Genomic DNA, 23,226 nt, shown 5'->3' with positions numbered 1-23,226 from the left:
AACGAGACAAACATAATTACATGAACGCTTTGTATAACAAGAAATTAAGCTTAATTTCTTCTTGCGCACTGAAAATAATGCATAAATTCAAACTCGTTTGTGTTGGTTAGTGTGTGTGTGGGGTTTGAAACAGCGCCAATTGCCGAAAAAACAGTGTTGTAAAGTAATATACGACTATTTCGCAATATACCATATAAAATTGATCGAGCAAAGCATCATTTGGTATAATAATCAAAAATAAACAAATATTAAATGTCAATAACGGACAAACATTTTATAATTTGCACCCGATATGGCACAATTCCGTAAAAAGTAATCGTTTAACAAAATTCAAAGAAAGAAACAGACACGAATCAACAAATAAATAGTTGGTTATATATTAAAAACATAATAATGGATAATTTATTTGCCTGGAAGTATGTAAGCTTTTTGTGGTTAGTAGCTCGATCTGTCGCCTCGAAAAGCAATCTCCCTCTCTTTCCATTTGGCTTACTAGCTTAAAGTTTTGGCTTTAGACGATAGGCAGTAGTTGTAGTTTGGACTGATGGAAATTCCATAAGCAGATAGAAATTGTATAAGAAGAAGATGGAGAGAGACTACTTATACAGATCTCTACAAAACTGTAAAATTATACATATATGCCTGTACAACACTGTCTGGTATATAATTCTATGTGTTTAATGAAAGAGCTCTTTGTGTATAGCAAGTCTGCATGTATATAGTATATATAGCATAGTAAATAAATAGCTAACACTCTGTTTAAATGGTTTTCGTTTTAAAGTTATACAAATTTCACGTTGATTTCTTGTTATCGTTATCGGTTTTTCGTTTTCGAGAGAAAAGGCCACAAAATGTTGCGTACGAAATGCATAACTTTAGCTGAGATTAACGTTGGTTGTTTTTGTGTTCTGTTTTTGATTGTTACGCCGCCAAACATCACACACACACACTAGCACACCACACAGACGAGACAAGTGTATGTGTGTATTGCATGTGTGCATATACATATACAAATATATATATATTTATATATATATATATTATATATAAATATATTATAATATCGGAGTACATTTAGCTACGTTCGATTTCATTTCGAAACTTGAGTCTTTCAAGTTCGTTTCGCTGTTTCCCTCTTTCTCTCTCTAACAAATGCACGTCCCCTCTCTAGCAAACTATCGCCATCTTGTTTTGTCGCTTCCTGTCGTCTCTTTCTCAATTCGGTTGTCTATCCTTATCTGGTTTTTGTATCGGTTACAATTCCTTTGCGCTGCGTTACGTTGTCATTGCCATTTCCTGGATATCCCATTCCATTAGGTTTCACGCCTTGGCCCCCGGTATCTTGGACAGAACCTTGGACAGATCCACTCCGGTCAGGGCGTTGATCGATGGCGGTAGCTGGGCCACCAAGCGGGTCACGTCGTTGGTTATATTATCGTTGCCGCCAATCAGGACAATCTCATCGGTTTTGGCCAGTGGTGCAGCCACCTCAGCGGCAATCTGTAACGGATTTCAAAGGAATATATTTGCAATTCCAAATTGAATGCATATGGAGCACTAACCTTGGGCAGTGATTCGAGTACAATGTTCATGATTGCTGCATCGCCGTACTGCTTGTACACATGGGCCTTCATCCGCATGCGTTCCGCCTCCGCCTTGCCCACCAACTCAATGGCATGGGCCTCCGCCGATCCGATCTTGCGTATGCGCTCCGCCTCGGCACGGGCACCCTCGATGGTCTGACATCTGTAAAGGTTAAACGCGGTTTTTAGTATAGGTTTGGTAAAAGTATCTAATTGCATTTCACATACTCTAAATGATATCTACATATTACATAAGACCACAGAACTGTTTCTATATTAAAACTTCCCTAGCACAATTGATATATTATTATTTATTACATGTTGACTGTAGTCATTCGTGCTGAAACTGCGTTTATCTACATGTAGATACATCCCACATACACGTTACTATAATATGACTAAGCTGCAACGTTGCTGCTAAAGTTCCCATAACGATTATATTTTCGTTTGCTAGATAAGGTTTGTTATATATGGTTCAATAAAATATGGACCATGCTAGTTCAGAATTATTGTATAACATTTTAATTGAAATATCTAAAGCTGAAGAGTTTTATTGCTTGAGATACTTACTGCTTGGCCTGCGCAAGGGTCTGGAGGCGGAAGGCCTCGGCCTCGGCGGGCAGCTTGACTGTGCCAGTGAGCTCGCGATCCTTGCGCTGCACTTCCTGCGACTCGATCTCGATCTGCTTGCGTCGCTCCACCACCTCGATCTGGATCTCCTCGTTACGGATGCGCTGGCGGATCTTGGCTGCCTGCAGTTCGTAGGCCAGCTGCGATTCGGCCTTGGCCGTGTTGATCTCCTGATCGAAATTGGCCTTCTGCAGCTTGTACATCCTGGTGTTGTCCTCGATCTTCGTGTCCGTCGAGTATTTCACGTCCATGGCGCTCTTCTCGCACTCCGCCTCCCGGATTCCGGCATCTCGATTGGCCTCCGCCACGCCGGCATCGGCATCCCGCTTGACCACGGCGGTCTGGGCCTTGCCCAACGAGGCCAGGTACTGCACATCATCGTAGACGTCCTTGATCGTAAACGAGAGAATCTCGATGCCCATGCGACCCACGTCCGGTGCGGCCACCTCGCGCACCAAGGCAGCGAACTGGTCGCGGTCCTTGTACACCTCTTCTACTGTAAGCGTTCCTGCAAGGTCACAAACAAAGTAATCGAATATTAAATGGGTGTTGTTATGGCGGAGGGTACATGAGTGTACATATTATACACAGAAAGCAAGTGTCTACTTAGTGTCCAGTTGATTTGACTTCTCTGGTGTTGCACTAATTCAATAAAGCAATCATCAAAAATTCCATAAAAGTACCTCAAGTCTTTAATCAGACATGCGACTTGATATGCAATAAACAAATCACGTTCTCATAACGGAATGAAATTGTAGAAGCCTTGGAATGGCGAATATCGGGTCACGTACTTTTGGTGTAAGGACAAATCGCTACTTTTCGCGAATGATATTTTAGGAAATAGATACACAGTGCTTTCAACTTGTTGATAAACAAATACACATGAGTTAAACACTCGCAAACACGGTGTTGGCTTGCCACAGATAGCAACCATGTTGATATTGATAATGAGCCGACTAAATGACCGCCATGGTAAGGGTGCTTTGATATTTTCGTTGTGCCAAGGGAAATGGATTTTTTTGGGGTGGCTCTCACCACCTCACCACCACAATCGATGACCTTACCGCCTGACCACCAGCGAGGTAACGCCCACTATCAGGGCCACCTTGAAGACGCCCATCCAAACGGCGGACATGTCGTCGAACAACTGTTCCAATGGCCACCAAACGGGGGTCTACTTATTGGATTGCTATCTCTGTTCGCACAACGGTTCCACAATCCGCTATCTAACCATCTATCTTGCTGGCTTTTAATTAAATCATTTCGTGTTCTCTACTGTTTTTGACGTCATTTGTCGCATTCTTATCGCTGGCGTTGATAAGAGCTCTATGCCACCGTGACGTCACTTAATAGCAAGAAAGAGGGGTACGAGCGGGAACATTGTGGTGCCCCAGGCATTTTCCTTGATGATGGGCGCTCCAAATAATTATTGATATTATTTGTATAACTTCTAGACTTCGACTGTTCACACGCGATTGAAAAACAAAGCGACAACCAAAGCGTTTCGCGATGCGCTTACAACTAACTGACAGGCAGCTCAAATCGCCCGGAGACTCGGACTTGGATTCGGAATGGTTATATGTACATAGGTATGGGTATAAAAGCAGGGGCATGGGAATCGGTACTGGAATCGGCCGGGTACCGGCTCGCAAAATGAAATTGTAATCGCGCCGCCAAATGGAAACCGCCTTGAGGTCTCGAGCGTCTCGTAAACATACTATAGACTAAACTATAGTGAGCCATGTATAACGACTCGGGTTCGATGGGCCCATAAACCCTCGGCTCGAGTTATGTTTAATTAAAAGCTGTAGATTGGCCATCAAGGTCGTGGACAGGTCTAGGCAAATAGAACTGTGGATAGCTGAGAACACGAGCTATTCGATTGGAAGGTATCATAGGAAACTTGCCCTTATATCGTTTACTACATTAATGAAAAGAACATTCGATATTGTAGCACACTTGTAACGCGAACGATTGATGGCAATTATAAATATAATTGGAGATAGTCACCGAGTTATTCGAGAAACTTCTCGCATCTTGATAATAATGTATTCATAACACACATCATATTTTGCACCTATTATTCAACACTACTTATAGACATTGACAGACTATTAAATGGGAATAAAGTCGTATCTAAAATGCTAGATATTGCTGGAAGCTACCAAGGAGATAATGAAATGTTGAGAAAAGTTAGGTGCCAAGTAGGCCTTGACCTTAAATTCGCCACACATGTCAATGTCCCTATCCTGGATAGTTCAGTCTCATTTTCCACTTCGACCAGAAAGTACACGAAAAAAAAAATCGTCTCACTCTAGCTTTCGGATCAATTTTCACTATTCCCTCGTTTTCTTTATGTGATAATAAATACACAAATATTTTCAATCCAGTTTCATCGATTTGCAAGTTGATATAACGATATATACACGACACAAAGGACACAATGTCCGCACTACGGCGATCACATGGCGGAGGTCGTGATTTTCTGCAGGAGAACAAGCAAAATGTGTCCAGGATGGAGACCAATGGTAGGTGTATAGCTGCGGCCAATGCCCGTCGTGTGCCCCTGTGGCGTCCAGTGGTCCTGCACTACACGGAGAAGTTGCGTCCCCATGCCTACAATGTCCAACGTCGTCCACGCCAGTTACACGGAGCCCATGAGTCTCCCCGCCTGCGAGGCGGTCTTGCCCAGCCGTATGGCTTTCACAACGAGATGCGTCGCAGGATGCCACCAAATTCCTGCGGTTGTGATTTGACCACAAGTAAATCGGAGGCACGTAAGGAGCAGGAGCGCCTACAGGGCGGTTGGGAGGATCAGCAAAAGCAAAGGAAATGCTGCTCCGGTTGCACCTGCCATCACGGCTATCCGACTAATAAACCATCTGATCAGGGTCACGAGGCAAAGGCGGTGCCGCAGCATGAGGGTCACCACGGCCAAGCAGTTGCTCCACATCAGTGCCAACAATCGGAAACGGATGGCCAAATCCAACCCAAACATGGCGAAGGTGATCAGGCCGATCGCATTTCGGTATGCTCCCGCATGTCCCGGGAATCCCGGGCATCTCAGGCGTCTCAGGCGTCCCGTCGCTCCCAGGCAAAGTCAACACAGGCCCAGGAGAACAACGAACCCGAGGCACCCTTGAGCGCTCGCAGCAGTGCACCCACAAAGACCATCAAGTCCAAGCGATCCGTTTCCCAGGAGAGTGTGCGCTCGAATGCCACCATCAAGTCGAACGTTACTGTGGCCTCCAGAAGCACCACGGCTTCGAAGAGATCTCAAGTCAGTCGCAAGTCAAAGTTAATGGAGGTAATGCCGCCACCAACCCACTTGGAGGATCGAAGGCCCAAGGAGCGAGAGAAGGAGAAGGCGCCAACTGTCATCGAAGGCTACACACCGTTGACGCCCAACGAGAGACAGGCTGCTCTCCAGGATGCCCACATAAAGTATAGTAAGCTGGTCGAGGAATACAATCGTATGCCCGTTTCTGAGCCAACTTTGCGCGTGCGCAATCGAAAGATCGCAATCGAACGACAGCTGGACGAACTGGACTATGCCATCAATATGTTCGATCAGCCCCATATGGATATGTATTACAAGAAGTGATGATCGCAGTGCCTGTTACTCGTTTCAAAGTTTGTTGCCCATTACCAAATTTAGTTGTTTGCCATAAAACTGAATCTAAATGATTAGATAGATTGGAATATTTCGAATCAAATCGCTACTGAATGAAGCATTAAAATTAAGAATGAACATAGACAATTGCAACAGAAACCAAGGTTCTTCAAGAATTAAAATATATACAATAAGATAATTAGCTCAAAAATACAAAAGAAATCGTTCTGCCTCGCAAGAAATCAAGGAAATAACTCATTACAAGTTTAATAAGCCCTTAGTGTACAAACATATTTGAAATGATATGGGACAATATGAAAATCAAATACAAAATAAATATCTGAGCTAATTGTTTGCGTTTTATTAATAAATTATTGAACAAAAGCTCTTTCATTTCGATGCCCAAAAGTATGCATTAATCTTTCTGAAAAGATTATAATATTATATGAATTAATGGATACCCCACTATATTATTTGTAGGCTGTGCACGAAGGTGACCCACAAAATGTATACTGAAAGGGAAATTATATTTTCTATAGCCTTTTTCTGGTCTATCTCCCAAAATTATAGCTTCCGGAAGGTATACTCTATGATCCGACTGTATTTAGATATGATATGATATGTTATATGTTGTAGGTCTTGGTGACCCCGATCCCTTCTCACCAAGGAATGAGGATTTAATGGGTAACCTAGCAATGTGTTGGTGATCATGTTTGGTGACCTTACTTACCCAATATGGCTCTCAAATGTCCTTCGAGGGTTTGCAGGATCGTCTGCTTGATCTCCTTGACGCTCTTTCCCAGGAATTGCTCACTGGCAGTGCCTAGAAGCTCGTCGGCCTGATGGTGGAAATAATAAACATTCATCATCTGTACGTGTGTGTGTGCGAGTTTGTTTGTGTGTGTGGGTTCGTTGTGTGAGTGTTCCCGTGTCGGTGTGCATGTGTGTGAAGGCATTTTATAGGTTCGATTGATTGATTTGGTATATATTTTTCAGTTTGGATCACAGATATTTGTTTTGTTTATTCATTATGTAGATATATATATTTTTGCAATGTATTTTTACCCACACACACGCACATGCACACATGGACAGAGCAACAGAGATATATAAATATATAGATATATTTATAATATAGAGGTATATAGAGCGATACATGGAGTATAACGGTAACAGCAGCAACCAGAGCAGAGTAACGGTAGCAGTAACGGTAGAGGAGCAGTATTTTTGTGGTATTTTGTTTTTGGAGTAGAACAATTTAGATTTTAATGATATTTGTTGGTTGAATGCATGTATGTGTGTTTATATTGATTGTTTTGGTAATTATTGTTGATTTCGTTTGCAGTTACAGTTAGTTGCGGATTAGTTTTGGTTTTTTTGTTGATGAGTTGAACGTTGAACGATCGGTCGGCAGGGTTTTAGTCGATTTTTTTTGGTGGTGGTGAAAAGAAAGTAGAGAAAAAAGAGAGTAGAACACAGAGATCAACAAGGTTTCAATTTTCGATAATTTCTTTGTATTATTATTTTGCAGACTGTACTTTTCTTTCTCCTTCTTCTTCCTCCTCAGCTTCTGATGATGATGATTGAATGGCTTCGATAAACGCAAAATGCATAACAAAACAAACAAGTTTAGGCAAAAATTCCGAAAGAAAGCACATGCATTTAATATTAATGTATGGATCATGATCACTTTGCGCTAGGTGTGTGTGTGGATGCGTGTGTGTGGGTGGTTAGATTAGGGCGTTCAATTAAAAATGGAAAATATATTTTTTAAATTTTTGATAGACGGACAAAAAACCAACATGAATCGAACCCAGGATGTTAAATTAAATAAATGCAATCATAAACATACCTCGTCATTATGATAATCGGTTTGCTTATACGAAGATGACTGCAAAATCGAATGAAATTAATTAATGGAACAAAATTTTGAAACAGATTCAATTCATTAGTCAATACAACGATTCGAATTGCGATCAACTGGAAAGTGAAGTGCACTTTTTAGATGCTGCATTTACTAAAATTTGTGATCATTCAAGTGAAGTGTGTTTATATGATATTCATGAATGGAAAAATAGTTTTGAAGACAATTGGTAAAAGTATGTGGACTTACTAGATTTTGAATTTAAATATTTGAAACTTTTTGAAGGTAGATAGTATCGTTATTTCACAGGTATGAGTTGTAGATCATAAGATCCAAAAAACCAGTAAACAGATGATTTAATTATCGAATGACTACGCCTCCGAGTGATCACATAAAACTAATGAGTACATATTTAAACAGGAAACGGAAAACGTAAAAATTTTTTGTTAAAGAAACCTGTTGAAGGATTAACTAATAGACAAAGAAAAACAGAATCAATTGATGTGAGTGAAATCGAATTGTAAATAATAGATGATATCGTCCGGAACACGGATCTGTTTAAAAGTCAAGTAAAAAGTCGGTCTTCAGTCGCAGAACTGTCCAACACAGCCAGCAATCCAGATAAAAACCTATTTTACAAATTCAACATAATAATATATAATATTTTCATAAGAAATCCAAAACTTGTATATTTCGAAAAAAAAACTAACGAGGAAACTAATAAAAACCGAAAGTAATAAGTTTGTAACGAGTGCCGAAAACGAGAACAAACAGGCGGGGTGTTCGATGAGCTAGCTCTACGTGGATTTTTTTCTACGGCTATAACTAGGACTACGTGACAAGATCGCCGGGTTGGGTGATCGCAACTTACTTGGCGGTGGTCAATTTGAGAGCACTTGCTAGGCTAAATATGCATTCGATGGGAATGGAGATTGGATTACTTGGGAATCGGGCGGGAAATGTACAAAACAAAGAGCCAAACATTTGATTAAAGAAGGTTCAACAAGGATCGATCATGTATGTATATGTATATATAAATATATATAAACGGGTGCAGGCAGGATACCAACTCGCTACTTTCGGCACTCTAATTGGCTAAGAATATTTGGGCGTTAACAAACCAACAAATCTTGCATACTGAAGTCAAAAACTGAAATTCGGGCAAGCTTCAATCACTTTCGCTCAGATTTGGGGGTGCAGAAGAGAAAAGGGTGGCCAGAATAACCACTAACGAGCGGAGATCGGTTGAACATGGCCATATATGTTTATGGCTGTACTTGGCTATATAGCTGGGGATCGTACCTTCATGATCTTGCACTGGGCCACTCCGGTCACCGTCAGCGGAACACCCTGCGACGTCTCCACGTTCTCGCACATCGGATTCAGGGTCATCACATTGAGGGACAGTCGCTGGACATCGGTTACCAGCCACCACGCCCACGCCCAGCCGCCCACAATCGTGCGCTTCTTGGTCGAGCCACAGCAGCCACCTGGAAGAGTGGATATATAATTAATAATTAATATAATAATTTTAATTTCAGTCTTTAAGTAATTGTATAACTTCTTTACTTAAAACGTAGATAGGTCCGACAGTCAGAAACTTGCTTTGCTTGAATATATTAAGTTTGAAGCAACTTTGAAGAGTGAAGTAACCATTATTTAGCATCTTTTATTATCATCGTAAAGGTTTTTTTTTTTTTGGTATATAGACAAAACTTTTCCTTTGCCAACCCTCCCGTTGGGGTGACGTCACACGCACAGTGACCCACAAAAAGGTGTTGCCACCAGGCACGCCACCTTTTGAAGATCGTGGAGCTTTTGGCGCTGGTCTGCTGTCCAAACAGTAAGAGTGAAAGCATTTCGCCGAACCGGGTGTTTTTGTTGGTATGTGTGTTGGCTACGTGCCGGCAAACACGTCACAAAGTCCGAAACTCAATGGATATATCTATGTACACATGTCCAGCCAAACAGGAAGTGTAATATTCATAGCTCCATTGTCCATTTTGAGTGGACAAAAAAAGTAACGGTCCCGCTGACCAAAAGGGCACCATACCTGCACTCTCCAATGAGCTTCGGAAAAAAGAGTTGTAAAAAGAGAATGGGAGTTCGATGGAGAGCGGAGCGGTGGAGAGAGCATCATACCATCACTAGCGGTTTCTTCGGCATTTCTTTCTTCAGTTACCAAGCGAACCTCTAAGCGCGAGGTCGTTTTTTGAAGCTCCGCCAAGGGAATTGTGACGAAAATCGCTTGGGAAGTGCGCACGCATGCGCAAAGCCAAAGAAAAGAAAGAAAGTGCGCACAGAAAAATATAAAAACAAACAAATCGCGCTGGGGAAGTCGAGAATTGTTATTTCGTTTCTCAAGTGAGTAAAACAAAAACAAAGAGCAAGACGAGAGAGAAGAGAGCGAAATAAAGTGTGCCAAGCGCGAAAAACGTACATATTCAAAAAAGAAATCAAAGTCAAACAAGAAGAATCGGGGCTCCAAAAAGGAATACGCACAGCCTATTCTTCGACGCCTACGCAGAAGCTTTCTTCTTTCAACAAATGTGATTCATGCCGCTAACTTACTGTTACGCATTTCACTTTGGCGACCGTTTGCTAATTTATTTAGCAGAATATTTTCATGTTACATTTTAGTTTTTTTTTTACAGTGGACTTTTTTTTTTGATACCTTGAACTTGATCTGTGAGCACATTCAACTCTTACAACCTGTTTGCAACAACAACAAGATAAGGCAGGAACAACAACAAGTTTTGTAATTGCCATTGACTAAAACAACAACAAAAAACGCAACATCAGTAACAGGCTCTAATAGTTACCATACTTTGATTATGCAAAGATTGGCAAGAGAAAATGCATTTCCTCTCTCTCAGCTTTTTTCTCACTGATAAGGCTATTAAGGAAAATAGCCATTACATATTTTCTGATAGTACGCTAAGAATTGATAAAGCTAAAATGCTTATCTTAATAATCCATGTATTTAAAGATATTTTTTGAATATTTTATCTTGTATTATTATATTTTTATAATTTTTAATTCAGTTCAATTTTGAACTACCAAGGGCCGTTTGTGCCAGGGAAGTACCACTGTAGCTAAGCAAACTGGTTGCAAGTGAGAGGACTACGTGTGAGTGAATGTGTTAGGGAATTTGTGAGTGTGCATCACAATTGTTGCATGCGGCTCGACCGGGAGTGAAAAGTTGCTAGCAGCTGCTTTTTTTTCAGTTTTGTTTATTCCAATTGTTTTTGTTTTTGTACCGCTGCCCAGTGAAGTTTTATAATAGACTGGGAGATTTCACTTTTATTTGGGCGGCCCCCTATTCATCACACTTCCTCGCTTCAAAACAATCCATTTCATATTTCACTAATTTACATTCCAACACGTGATGCGAAAGATTTTGAAAAATCAGATAAAATAACACTTGGATATATTATTAAGTATTTAGGTAGCAATTTGAACGGAAGTCCATGTAGTGACGAAGCGTATCACGATATCGAATGTACTTGATCACTTTTTCTAAGAATTAAATATACCAAACCCGAAGTTACGAAGTCATTTATAAAACCACATAGCAAAAGAACTACTTAATTCTTAGCGATAGGGGACTGTTTGCATTACCCATTAGCCACCTAGATTTATCGATCACGATCATCTGGAATCGTAATACTTCACAGAGTTGAGGGAATCCAGCCAAATGTATGCACAACAAATGCAAGTTACGAAATCGACGCGATCGAAGCGATACGATCGTGATCAAAATATTGAGTATGAAAATCGCACCCTATAACCCGATTACATACGAAATGTCTATGCTACTTTTCATGTCATGTGTCCGCTTTTTTCGGTTTTTATTCCCTTAAAACTTGCTTCTTTAACCGAAAATAATATGATTGTCATTGCAGCCACGTCGCATCTAAAATCAGCGACCTATATCTATATTTACATAGAGTAGACACCCCCTAACTGAATCCCAAGCGGATCCCGACCCAGAAAATGAGCTCGGCGATCGTTGGAGCCGCCTCGGCCATTGGAGGAGCGGTAACGGCGGCCACCAGCAACAGTTGGTTCATCCCGATGCTGATGGCAGCGGTGGCCTATTTCCAGTACGAGGAGATCATCGATCCTGAATCAAAGCCCAGTGATGTGGGCGGCGACGACATTCTCGACCATTATGACTTTATAGTGATAGGTGCCGGATCGGCGGGTGCCGTGGTGGCGAATCGATTGACGGAGGTGGAGAACTGGAATGTGCTTTTGCTGGAGGCCGGTGGCGATGAAACGGAACTCACGGACGTCCCTTTGATGGCCGGCTACCTGCAGCTGTCCAAGATTGACTGGCAGTACAAAACGGAACCATCGGGAACATCTTGCTTGGGTACGTCTGCCTAAGGGATCGTCTTGATTTTGAACACGATCTTTGATTTAATGCATATATTTCTATAAAGTATAAGTAAAGGCCGATGACTAAGTTCCTATACTTCCTATGTTTCAGCAATGCAAGGAGGTCGTTGCAATTGGCCCAGAGGCAAGGTGCTCGGCGGAAGCTCAGTTCTCAACTATATGTTGTATCTGCGAGGATCTAAGCACGACTACGACAACTGGGAAGCCATGGGCAATCCCAGTTGGTCGTATCGCGATGCTCTGTACTATTTCAAGAAGTCGGAGGATAACACTAATCAGTATCTGGCCAATACACCCTATCATGCCACTGGTGGTTATCTGACAGTTGGCGAGGCTCCATATCACACACCACTGGCGGCTAGTTTTGTGGAGGCCGGCGTGGAGATGGGCTACGAGAATCGGGATCTGAATGGTGAAAAGATGACCGGATTTATGATTGCACAGGGCACAACACGACGCGGATCGCGGTGCTCCACGTCGAAGGCTTTCTTAAGACCTGCAAGATTACGTCCTAATTTGCACATCTCCATGAACTCACACGTAACTCGCATCATGATCGATCCCGTGACAAAACTAGCCTTCGGAGTGGAGTTTGTAAAGGATCAGAAACTCTACCATGTTAGGGCCACCAAGGAGGTGGTTCTATCCGGTGGATCGGTAAATAGTCCGCAACTGCTGATGCTCAGTGGCGTGGGTCCACGAAAGGAGTTGGCCAAACATCGAATACCGCTCATCAAGGAACTGAGTGTTGGTGAAAACCTGCAGGATCACATTGGTCTGGGCGGCCTGACTTTTCTGGTCAATCAACCGGTGTCCATTGTGGAGAATCGTTTTCATACCATGTCAACTGTACTGCAATACGCTGTATTTGGCCAAGGCCCATTGACCATATTGGGTGGAGTGGAGGGATTGGCCTATGTGAACACCAAGTATGCAAACAGCTCACTGGATTGGCCAGATATTGAGTTTCATTTCGTATCCGGATCGACGAATTCCGATGGCGGATCGCAACTGCGGAAGGCTCATGGATTAACTGATGCCTTCTACAGAGCTGTCTTCGAACCGATCAACAATCGAGATGCCTGGAGCATAATACCCATGTTGCTGAGACCGCGCAGCGTGGGAAGCATTCGCCTGAGGAGCGGAAATCCTTTCGATTACCCCTATATCTTTCCCAACTATCTGACGGATGACTTCGATATGAAGACCCTGATCGAGGGCGTGAAGATAGCGGTGGCATTATCCCGAACGAAAGCCATGCAGCGATTTGGGTCCAGAATTTCGAGCATCCGCTGGCCGGGATGCGAGCAAGTTCCCCTCTTCACCGATGCCTTTTGGGAATGTATGGTCAGGCGGTATACGTCCACCATTTATCACCCGGTGGGCACCTGCAAGATGGGCCCCTACTGGGACAAGGATGCAGTGGTGGACGCCAAGCTGAGGGTCTACGGGATCCGAGGACTGCGCGTCATTGATGCCAGTATTATGCCCAAGTTGGTGTCCGCCAATACGAATGCGCCAGTGATTATGATCGCCGAGAAGGGCAGCGATATGATCAAGGAGTTCTGGATCAAGAACACCATCGTCTGAACGAAACTTACTTTATAGAGTAGATAAACTATAGTTTTCCAGAGCTGATTTCTTAACAGTTATAGGAACTCATTAATAAATCAGCTCAGTAAACTGTGTTTTATCCGTTGAATGTCTGAATATCTGGTTATTGTGAATGTCTTAATGATTGAACTGAGTTTGATTGACTGTGAGTGTTAAGATTAAGTGCCTGCGAGTTGTGTATATGTTTTAGAAATTAAGCCCAAGCTGATGACCCATCCAAAATTATTTTATCAAACTCGAATCGTCCCGTATTTTTTTTTGAAGTATCTTATAAGTATGCCCTTGTATTTATTTTAATATAATGTGAACGCAATAAAAAATGAAAATACGGTCATTTCGTGGTTTTTGTTAAATTGGTCAGGGAATACGGACTTATCGCCTAAAATTCACTTATCAAAAAGTTTATTATTTTATAGCTTTGAACGCTATCAATAATTGCTTTTATAAAACACGAAACGATTCAATAATTGGATCAACTAAGATAAGTTACTAATATTGTTAAAATACACAATATATGTACAATCTGATGGCAAGAGCTTTTTGTAAAAGATCACTAAGTATGTACATATGTACTTTTTCATTATGTTATTATATGTACAGTATAAAAAGCTGAAATAATAACTGCTTTACTAGTTAACAATCTTAACAGCGCCACCTGTTGGCCGGGGCCTCAAGCTCAGGGCTATAAATATAAATGGGCTTGAAATATTATATGTTTGCTTTCGTATTTTTATGGCCGGCAAACAGAAAGCACCCCGAAAAATTAAATAAAAGCGGGCAGAGCATACGTATATTTTGGCTGATATGGTTATCGTTCGCGATATTCTTTTAATTGTGGCTGAAATGCCGTACCAAACGGATCGCTTACTTGATTAGTGTTAAATTAGTTAAAAATGAGCGATCAGCGCGTACACAAACCGTGGACAGTGGAGACCAGAACCCTTCTCCTCAATAAGATATTACTGTTGCCACTGATGCTTCTGTTTTTAGGGGAAAGTACATCAGTTGCGGCCCAATTGTTTTCGGTGGATAGCAGTGGACTAGGCATTTCGCTGATGCAATCCGTGGCCGTAGCTCTGAATGCATCCAGCCTCGCCCTGGCCAACAACACCGCCTGGCCGCTGCAGCACGAACCGCCGGAGGATCGGTTGGAGATCGAGAGCTATGACTATATAGTGGTGGGTGCAGGAAGTGCCGGGTCCATTGTGGCCAGTCGATTAAGTGAGCTGTGCCAGTTGAAGGTTTTGCTGCTGGAGGAGGGACAATTACCACCGCTGGAATCAGAAATCTTTGGTCTAACCGGTGCACTGCATCATGACGAGCGGTTCATGTTCCTGGAGGAAGCAGTGCCCAATCCGAAATGCTGCCAGGCTATGGAATCCACGCACGGCTGCGTTTGGTGGCATGGACGCATGATGGGCGGTGGTGGTGCCATCAATGGCAATATCTATGTGCCCGGCAGTCAGGATAACTTCAGACGCTGGAATTCAACCGGCTGGGATTGGACGCAAGTTCAGAAGACCTTCTCTCGCCTGCAGCAACGTCTGAATCCCTCCTATCTTCAACCGAATAAGCTGAACTTGAAGTTGGCCAACCTAATATACTCCGGTTCCGCAGAACTGGGTGTACCCCGGATGAAACAGCCATTGATAGCTGGAGCTACGTTCGGTTACACTCATCATGTCCCGGTGACCGTAAACCAAGGACGAAGGGCTAGCAGTGCTCGTTTGTATTTGGCCAATGATCAAGTGAATAGAAGAGCGAACCTAAAGGTAATACGAGGAGCTCAAGTTCAGAAGGTACAACTTAATGCGGAGGGATCCCGAGCAACTGGCGTGATCTATACCGTAAATGGTGTGGAACACAGGGCGAAAACGTCAGGGGAAGTTATCCTGAGCGCAGGAACCCTCAATTCCGCCAAGTTGCTGCTGCTTTCGGGCATCGGGCCGCAAGAGGAGCTACAAAGATGGAACATAACTACGCACCAGGACCTTCCAGTGGGTCGAAATCTACAAGATCATGGCATGATGCCGTTGTTTCTGCTCTTCGGTTCGAATTGTGCCGTCAACAGTACACGGGATCCCACAGAAAATCCCTATGCTCCTGTATCTGTCACACAGTATCTTCTGGAAAATCAGAAGGGTCCTTTGGCCAGTGGCTTCTACATGATGGGCTACATCAATTCCAGTTCGCCCAGCAGCAGTCGTGGTGAACCCGATCTGCATGTGGTGGCCCACACCCTTTTACCCAAAGGAAGTACCGGAAGCTTTGGCTACTTGGGCTTTAGGCCGGAGTTGGTTCAGGCTCAGCGGGATATTTTGCAGAAAGGAGATCTACTGCAAATCATGGGCTCACTGTTGCGCCCCCTTGCACATGGCAGAGTGAGTTTATTGAGTACAAATTCCGCTGATCAGGCAAAAATCGAAAACCACTATGGCGAGGCTCTAGAGGATCAGCAGACGCTACTTCGCTATGTGCGATATATTCAAAAGTTAAGCAAAACCCGACCTTTTCGTCGATGTGGTCTACGGCTTTGGAAGCCGCCCCTTCCCGAATGCGATACATTGGCTGCCGATTCCGATGACTACTGGTTGTGTTACATTCGATATTTCTATGTGGGTGCCTGGCATTCCGTGGGCACTTGCCGCATGGCTCCAAGGAAGGAGGTGGATTCCCAGGAGGACGGAGGCGTGGTGGACGAAAGATTAAGGGTTCATGGGGTCAAGGGTCTTCGTGTGGTGGATGCCAGCATTATGCCGGAATTGCCAGCGGGCAATACGAATGGACCCGCCATGATGATTGGTGAAAAAGGGGCACAAATGATTCTCGACGATCGGGAGGCGAATAATGAGGTGGTTCAGGAATGCTGATCTTTTATAATATGTATTATAATTTTAAGAGGAACTGAAAATAAGTTTTGTTGATATCTTTGTAATAAACAAAAACCATATCTTTGCTGGAAAAATAAAGCTTTAACACTAGTAGTTGGTATGGCATGCCATATTTTTATAGTTAATAATAAAAACAATTTTTGCACGACTTTAATAAGTACTTTTTTGTCTATAACTTGACTAAAAATGGACTCACAGCTAAAATAATTACCATTTTATACTCCGTATAACCAATAACCGTATATGGTACTAACCACCCCTTTCACTTTTAAACGGATTTTGTAAAATTAATTTTTGGCCAATTTTTTGCATTTTTTCTAAGGGGTACCATCATCAAAATTTGCGAAAAATTGAAAAATCCTAGAATTCTCAAACTTGAATGCAAATCGATTGGTATTTAAACAACGAACTCAGCGAGGTATGACATTACTTATTTGGGTCAGTAATTTCAAAGTTTTGATCAAAATAGCAATTATTTTTTTCGCAAAAAATCTGGAAAACTATTTTTGCAAAAAGCTCAATTTTCAAGTTGGCTTTTTTGGCTATAACTTGACTAAAAATGGTCTCACAGCAAAAATAATTACCATTTTATACTCCTTATAACCAATACTAACCACCCCTTTCACTTTTAAACGGATTTTGTAAAATTAATTTTTGGCCAATTTTTAGCATTTTTTGTAAGGGGCACCATCATCAAAATTTGCGAAAAATTGAAAAATCCTAGAATTCTCAAACTTGAATGCAAATCGATTGGTATTTAAACAACGAACTCAGCGAGGTATGACATTACTTATTTGGGTCAGTAATTTCAAAGTTTTGATCAAAATAGCAATTATTTTTTTCGCAAAAAATCTGGAAAACTATTTTTGCAAAAAGCTCAATTTTCAAGTTGGCTTTTTTGGCTATAACTTGACTAAAAATGGTCTCACAGCAAAAATAATTACCATTTTATACTCCTTATAACCAATACTAACCACCCCTTTCACTTTTAAACGGATTTTGTAAAATTAATTTTTGGCCAATCTTTCGCATTTTTTGTAAGGGGTACCATCATCAAAATTTGCGAAAAAAGGTTAAAAATTAAAGTGTTCAAATTGGGATGCCAGTCGATTGGGTATTTAATTACGAGCATAATGAGCTATTATATTCCATATTCAGACGCATATATCCATAGTTATGAACAAAAACGTCTTATTTTCCAGCCGAAAATGAAGGAAAATGTTTTGGTAAAACAAAAACATGATTGCCTTTTCAGCTGCTAATCGAAACAATCAATTCCCATCACTTAATGCGCACGGGCAAAACTTAATTTAATTATTATTAATAATATTTAGATCTTGAAGAAAAGGTTAAAGTCTAGAACCAATTGTAAATGACCAATTAAATGTGCATATGTTCGATATGAACAAGCATTTTTTAATTGCTTACTCAGTTGCCTTCAATACACGAGTTTCTTTATGATCTTCCGCGCTTATCGTATTTTCCGCTTTTTTTTTCATTTTTGGAATGCCGTTTTGTTTTGGTCAGCCCATTTGTTTATGGTCGTGCTTGGAGTAAAGCTATAAGAATGCTCTATAAATAATATCCATTGTTTGGTATCAAGTTGTTATACATCTTATATTGCTCATCTGATTCAGACGAAATTGAGAACATAAGCCAATTTAAACAATGCAGATAACGGATTTTAAAGTACAATAAACTTTAATTAACATAAGGTATAATTTCTGAATTACCATATTCTCTTGCAGGCCAGTGTTATCTTGGCGTAACTGGGATTGCAGAAGCCCGTGTTTTGCATATTGGTCAATGCACTCACAGAAATAATGCATCTTGGTGGATCAGCAAAATTGACTTAAGCTGGATCAGCAGTTTCGCTGGAGTATAGAAAAATAGTTGCGCCGAAACTCAGTCAGTTGTATTTTCACGATGTCGGCGATCAACACGTTTGTGTCCATGTGGCGGTTTCTGCTGACCCTTGGTCCCTCGGCCATGATCATCCTGCTCCTGAACAAGGGAATCCTGGAGCAGCGGCCGGATATTGTGGATGAGCAGCATCGCGTTCGCTCCATACCTATCGAAGATCTTCGTGAATCTTACGATTTCATAGTCATTGGCGGCGGATCGGCGGGTTGTGTTTTGGCCGCCAGACTCTCGGAGAATCCGGAATGGAGTGTACTTCTTTTGGAGGCCGGAGGGGATGAGCCCCTTCTCATCGATTTGCCGCAATTGTATCCGGTGTTCCAGCGAAGTCCGTGGGACTGGAAGTACCTTACCGAACCATCGGATCGATACTGCTTGGCCATGGAGGATCAACGCTGCTTTTGGCCAAGGGCCAAAGTTCTGGGAGGATGCAGTTCCATCAACGCAATGATGTATATACGTGGAAATAGACGGGACTACGATCAATGGGCGGAATTGGGAAATCCCGGCTGGAATTATGACAATGTTCTGCACTATTTCCGCAAGTTGGAGGACATGAGGGTGCCTGGATTCGAACATAGTCCCTACCATGGCCATGGAGGTCCCATTTCCGTTGAAAGATATAGGTGAGTTGCAAATACAACTGAGAAATCGCATATTTATAAGTCATTTTTTCTAGATTTCCTTCGCCGCTTTTGGATATTTTCATGAGGGCTGCCCAACAGCTGGGCATGGTCCATCCCGATGGCGATTTCAATGGTCGCTCTCAGACAGGATTCGCTCCACCGCATGGAAGCCTTCGTGATGGATTGCGCTGCAGTGCCAACAAAGGATATATTCGACGCAGTTGGCAGCGTCCTAATTTGGATATCGTCCTCAAAGCCTTTGTCGAGCGAATTGTGATCGATCCGCAATCGCATCGAGCAATGGGGGTGATCTTCGAATACGGTCTGCTGAAGCACACGGTCAGAGCAAATCGGGAGGTGATTCTGTCCGCGGGATCCTTGGCTAGTCCACAGTTGCTGATGGTCAGTGGTGTGGGCCCGAGGGATCAACTGGAACCACTTGGCATTCCGGTGCTGCAGCATTTACCCGGCGTGGGTGGCAATCTGCAGGATCACATCTCCACCTCGGGTGCAATCTACACGTTTGACAGTGGACAAAATCGCCATCTGTCGTTTATTGTGCCCGAAATGATGAATGAACAGGCGGTGGAGGATTTCGTTCAAGGATCAGATAGCTTCTTCTACGCCATGCCAGTGAGTGAGGTGATGGGCTTCTTCAGCACTCGCTATCAGGATCCCCGACTGGATTGGCCCGATGTTCAGATCTTTATGGGCAGCTATGGCTATGGAGCCGATGGTGGAATGATTGGCCGCAGAGGAGCTGCCATTACATTGGACAACTATGCCGAGGCGTTTGAGCCGGTGATCTACCAGGACTCGTTTGTAATAGCTCCACTGCTGATGCGACCACGCTCCAGGGGATTCCTGCAGATACGCTCTGCAGACCCTAAAGTCCATCCCCTAATCCATGCCAACTACTATGACGATCCGCACGACATGGCCGTGATGGTGGAGGGCCTGAAGTTGGCCCATCGTCTAACCCAAACTCCGGTGATGCAATCCCTGAATGCCACTATGAACATCTACGAGTGGCGCAATTGCCCGGAGGTGGAGTATCTCAGCGATGCCTTTTGGGAGTGCTTGGCCAGATTCTACTCGCAGACGATCTACCATCCGGTGGGCACATGCAAGATGGCACCAGCTTCGGATCCCGCCGGTGTCGTAGATCCCCGACTGCGGGTGAGAGGAATGCGGGGATTGCGGGTCATCGATGCCAGTATAATGCCCACTATTCCAACTGGGAATACGAATGCTCCGACTCTAATGCTGGCGGAAAGGGGAGCGGATATTATCAAAGAGGACTGGCGCCACTATAGAGATGGAGGTTGGGGTTAGGTACCATGATATCATTTCTTTTGTACTGTAATTTAAAGCAATAAAATAATTTTTAAACAGAAAAAACGGTGGCTGCGTTGATTTACATATAGTATAGAGTGAGCTTGCCACAAGAAACGTTTGACTCGTGCAATAGGAGAACCTTTATAAATATATACACTATACTTTTGCAATCATGAGAAGGTATATATGGATATGATGGAAAAACGATCTTGCAACCTAGATAAGCCCTTCGGGAACTATTAAATTAAATGCATGCCTGCCTAATGGCACACATATGGCATTGGATTTGTTCTTTTTATTTTTTGCCTGGGAGTCAACGAATGCAGCCACTGCGATTAGCAATCCATATATCAATTGGAACTAACCATATATAATGGAGAACTATTCATTGTTGTCATTCCGCAGGTCAGCTAATTTGCTTTGGTAATGATCTTGGCATTCATTTGACTCATTGTGCAGTTTGTTTCCCATTTTCAATTGAATTCATTTAGTTTTTCATTTATGCTATATTCTCTGTTTTAAAGTGTGAGAACTTGTAATAATGCTACCCAGCGTTCGGAACTTTCGCAATTTTGTAGTGATTACTAATGATATTGTATTCCGGTATAGTTTCGAGTGGAGAGCATATTAGTTTTGTGGCACAGTAGCTTTAAAAATTAAATAACTTTAATTATTACAAGCCATTTCAAAATTGTACACATAATAAATTGTTTCCTTTTATTTTAATTAGTTATTTTAATCGAACTATTTTCCCTTAAACATTTCTTTCAAATATTTCTTTTTGTAATTATGGAAACATGGCAAGGAGTATCTATAAGTTTCATTCATGATATGAAAGCATTGTTCTCAATCGATTTTGCCCGTAATTTATGAGCGGCCACTGAACCTAAATGGCAAATGGCAGCGCGAGCTTACGAGTTTTACCAGTTTGAGTGTCTCAGTGGGCCATGGCTTTGCTTTGGGCCGCAAATCGGAAGAGGTTTTCGAGACTTTTCATGCGAGTGCGCGGCGATTGAGCTGGTCATTCCACGTCCGCCACTGATCGCAAGATGACGCTCCCGAAGCTGCCCCCAAAGTGCATTCTACTCCTGGTGCTGCTGCTCCTGCTGGACTCCAGCCTGGCCAGGTCGCAACAGTTCTTCGTCGCCGAGGATGTGATAACAGGAACGCCAACTGGAACGGAAACTGCAGCTGCAAGCAGCACCGTTTTTGGTGATGATCAATTGCCCATCAACGATCCATCGGGTATGTATTAATATGTTTCGAAAAACGTAATCAAATCATGTTTGATCCTAAACAAGAAATACAAGACAGTTCAATCTTTTCGAATGCACAAGATCTTGTTTCCTGCATTAGCTTGGAGCCTTCTTAAGAATTGTAGAATAGATACCGTTAAAAGACAAAGTTCTGATCATTATTTCCATGAATGAACACAATCCCATGAACACATTTTCCAAAAGTATTGTTCCAAATTTGTAACTGTCTTTTAAAAATCAATCCAGTTTGTTCCTAAACTTTGAATACATTTTATAATACAATTACAATGCTTGAAATTTCATAAATATTTTTATTGATCTGGCATTTTTCTTTATAGATCTAAGTGCTGGTTTAAATTTGGCGCCCGTTGGCAGTCTGATTGCGGCAGCAGCGAATGCCGAACCCCCTGCCCCCGTTCAATTTATTCGCACGGCCATGAACAGCGGGCTCTGACCGCCAGGTGGCGCTAACCTGAATTCTGAAACACCCCAAAAATAATTGTCTGTAATTTTTAGCCGCCTTTTTGGGCACACGTTTTAATTACTTTGTTAAGCTGCATTTTTGTTTTGTTTTTTCTGTTTTTCATTAAGCTGAACTGCTTTGTTTGAGTTTGTGTCGAGCCAAGTGCTATAAATGATTTTATAATACTCGTTTAATCTGGTTACGACTTTTTCGGAGCGATAAAAACTGTGCAGTTCGGGACTCAGTTTTCAAAGCCATTTGTTATCTAAATGTGTTATCAAGGAAATTTCTGTTACGTTACTATTTTTCAATCTAACTTGGCTGCAGCTCTTAAATGGCGAGCCATGCTAGCCGGAATACTTATTTATATATAAACTTTAAATGTTATAAATTTCAAAAACAATTTTGTAATTTTTAAAATCTTCACTTTGATTTCAGAAAGATCACACAAAAATTATTATTAATATTATATTATATTATGGTTATTTGTTTATATGTCCTTCATCGAAATATTCCAATTGCATCCAGAATGCCATAGGGATCGCAAAATATGTGGAGTAATTGGAAGAAAGTAGTTCAAATGAGCGATGAACTCACTTCGATTGCGATTCTGGTTCTCATCATGATGATGCCGATTCACAAACTGGAAAATTTCTATACACTACTAACAATTATTTAAAACGTATAATGCTCCACTCTTTATCGTTAAAAATAAAGACACACTCGCTCAAAAGCAAACAACGATGCTTTCGATAAGCATTGAAAAGTCAACGTAAGCTTTTTACAGTTTTCACATTGATTAAAGTTTTATAGAGCTGCTAAGATTGTTTAAAGAAATCGGCAAACCATTTTTAATTAAAATTTAGTTTAACTTCATTAGCGTTTCGGATTTTCTTCTTGTGTATTGAAAAATTAAATGAATAACCATTAAATGTATTTATTGTCTCTGCGTGCACTTGTAACAAACTCGCTCTCGCTCTGCCAATGGCTGAGTCAACGTCCTCGTCGGCTGGTCGCCGCAGGG

The 23,226-nt window shown here is 42.0% G+C and overlaps 6 protein-coding genes across 13 annotated transcripts in view; 5 read left to right on the top strand and 1 right to left on the bottom strand.

The window, feature by feature from the left end:
• Window positions 1-379: 379 nt before the first annotated feature.
• The window catches only part of LOC117146396 (flotillin-2), a 94,692-nt gene continuing 71,845 nt past the window's right edge, over window positions 380-23,226 (bottom strand). For 3 of the 8 annotated variants that reach the window (XM_033312572.1, XM_033312574.1, XM_033312573.1), the window contains exons 3-8: window positions 8,993-9,180; window positions 7,679-7,717; window positions 6,557-6,665; window positions 2,154-2,721; window positions 1,563-1,746; window positions 1,321-1,500 (exon numbers count right to left, since the gene is read on the bottom strand). In XM_033312572.1, the coding sequence (XP_033168463.1) occupies window positions 1,321-1,500; window positions 1,563-1,746; window positions 2,154-2,721; window positions 6,557-6,665; window positions 7,679-7,717; window positions 8,993-9,180 (1,268 nt within the window). Of the gene's footprint in view, window positions 1,501-1,562; window positions 1,747-2,153; window positions 2,722-3,005; window positions 3,026-3,277; window positions 3,678-6,556; window positions 6,696-7,678; window positions 7,718-8,992; window positions 9,181-23,226 lie in introns of those variants that run through there. The other 5 variants (XM_033312575.1, XM_033312579.1, XM_033312576.1 and 2 more) reach the window with 5 other exon arrangements.
• Window positions 4,520-6,168, top strand: LOC117146398. The gene has a single exon (XM_033312581.1). The coding sequence runs from the start codon at window positions 4,657-4,659 to the stop codon at window positions 5,815-5,817; it is 1,161 nt and encodes a 386-aa protein (XP_033168472.1). The 5' UTR covers window positions 4,520-4,656; the 3' UTR covers window positions 5,818-6,168.
• Window positions 9,864-14,001, top strand: LOC117146387 (glucose dehydrogenase [FAD, quinone]). Its single transcript, XM_033312560.1, has 3 exons — window positions 9,864-10,054; window positions 11,596-12,068; window positions 12,186-14,001. The coding sequence occupies exons 2-3, from the start codon at window positions 11,687-11,689 to the stop codon at window positions 13,682-13,684; spliced, it is 1,881 nt and encodes a 626-aa protein (XP_033168451.1). The 5' UTR covers window positions 9,864-10,054; window positions 11,596-11,686; the 3' UTR covers window positions 13,685-14,001.
• On the top strand, window positions 14,578-16,633 carry LOC117146386 (glucose dehydrogenase [FAD, quinone]). The gene has a single exon (XM_033312559.1). It carries the CDS (start codon window positions 14,602-14,604, stop codon window positions 16,576-16,578), a length of 1,977 nt encoding a protein of 658 aa, XP_033168450.1. The 5' UTR covers window positions 14,578-14,601; the 3' UTR covers window positions 16,579-16,633.
• On the top strand, window positions 18,517-20,592 carry LOC117146397 (glucose dehydrogenase [FAD, quinone]). The gene is made up of 2 exons (XM_033312580.1): window positions 18,517-19,145; window positions 19,199-20,592. Exons 1-2 carry the CDS (start codon window positions 18,526-18,528, stop codon window positions 20,478-20,480), a joined length of 1,902 nt encoding a protein of 633 aa, XP_033168471.1. The 5' UTR covers window positions 18,517-18,525; the 3' UTR covers window positions 20,481-20,592.
• Window positions 21,502-22,935, top strand: LOC117146401. Its single transcript, XM_033312585.1, has 2 exons — window positions 21,502-21,728; window positions 22,078-22,935. The coding sequence occupies exons 1-2, from the start codon at window positions 21,533-21,535 to the stop codon at window positions 22,191-22,193; spliced, it is 312 nt and encodes a 103-aa protein (XP_033168476.1). The 5' UTR covers window positions 21,502-21,532; the 3' UTR covers window positions 22,194-22,935.

This window comes from Drosophila mauritiana, chromosome X (genome assembly GCF_004382145.1).
Source record: "Drosophila mauritiana strain mau12 chromosome X, ASM438214v1, whole genome shotgun sequence".
Taxonomy (NCBI): Eukaryota; Metazoa; Arthropoda; class Insecta; order Diptera; family Drosophilidae; genus Drosophila; species Drosophila mauritiana.
This window is presented reverse-complemented; position numbering and strand designations above follow the sequence as displayed.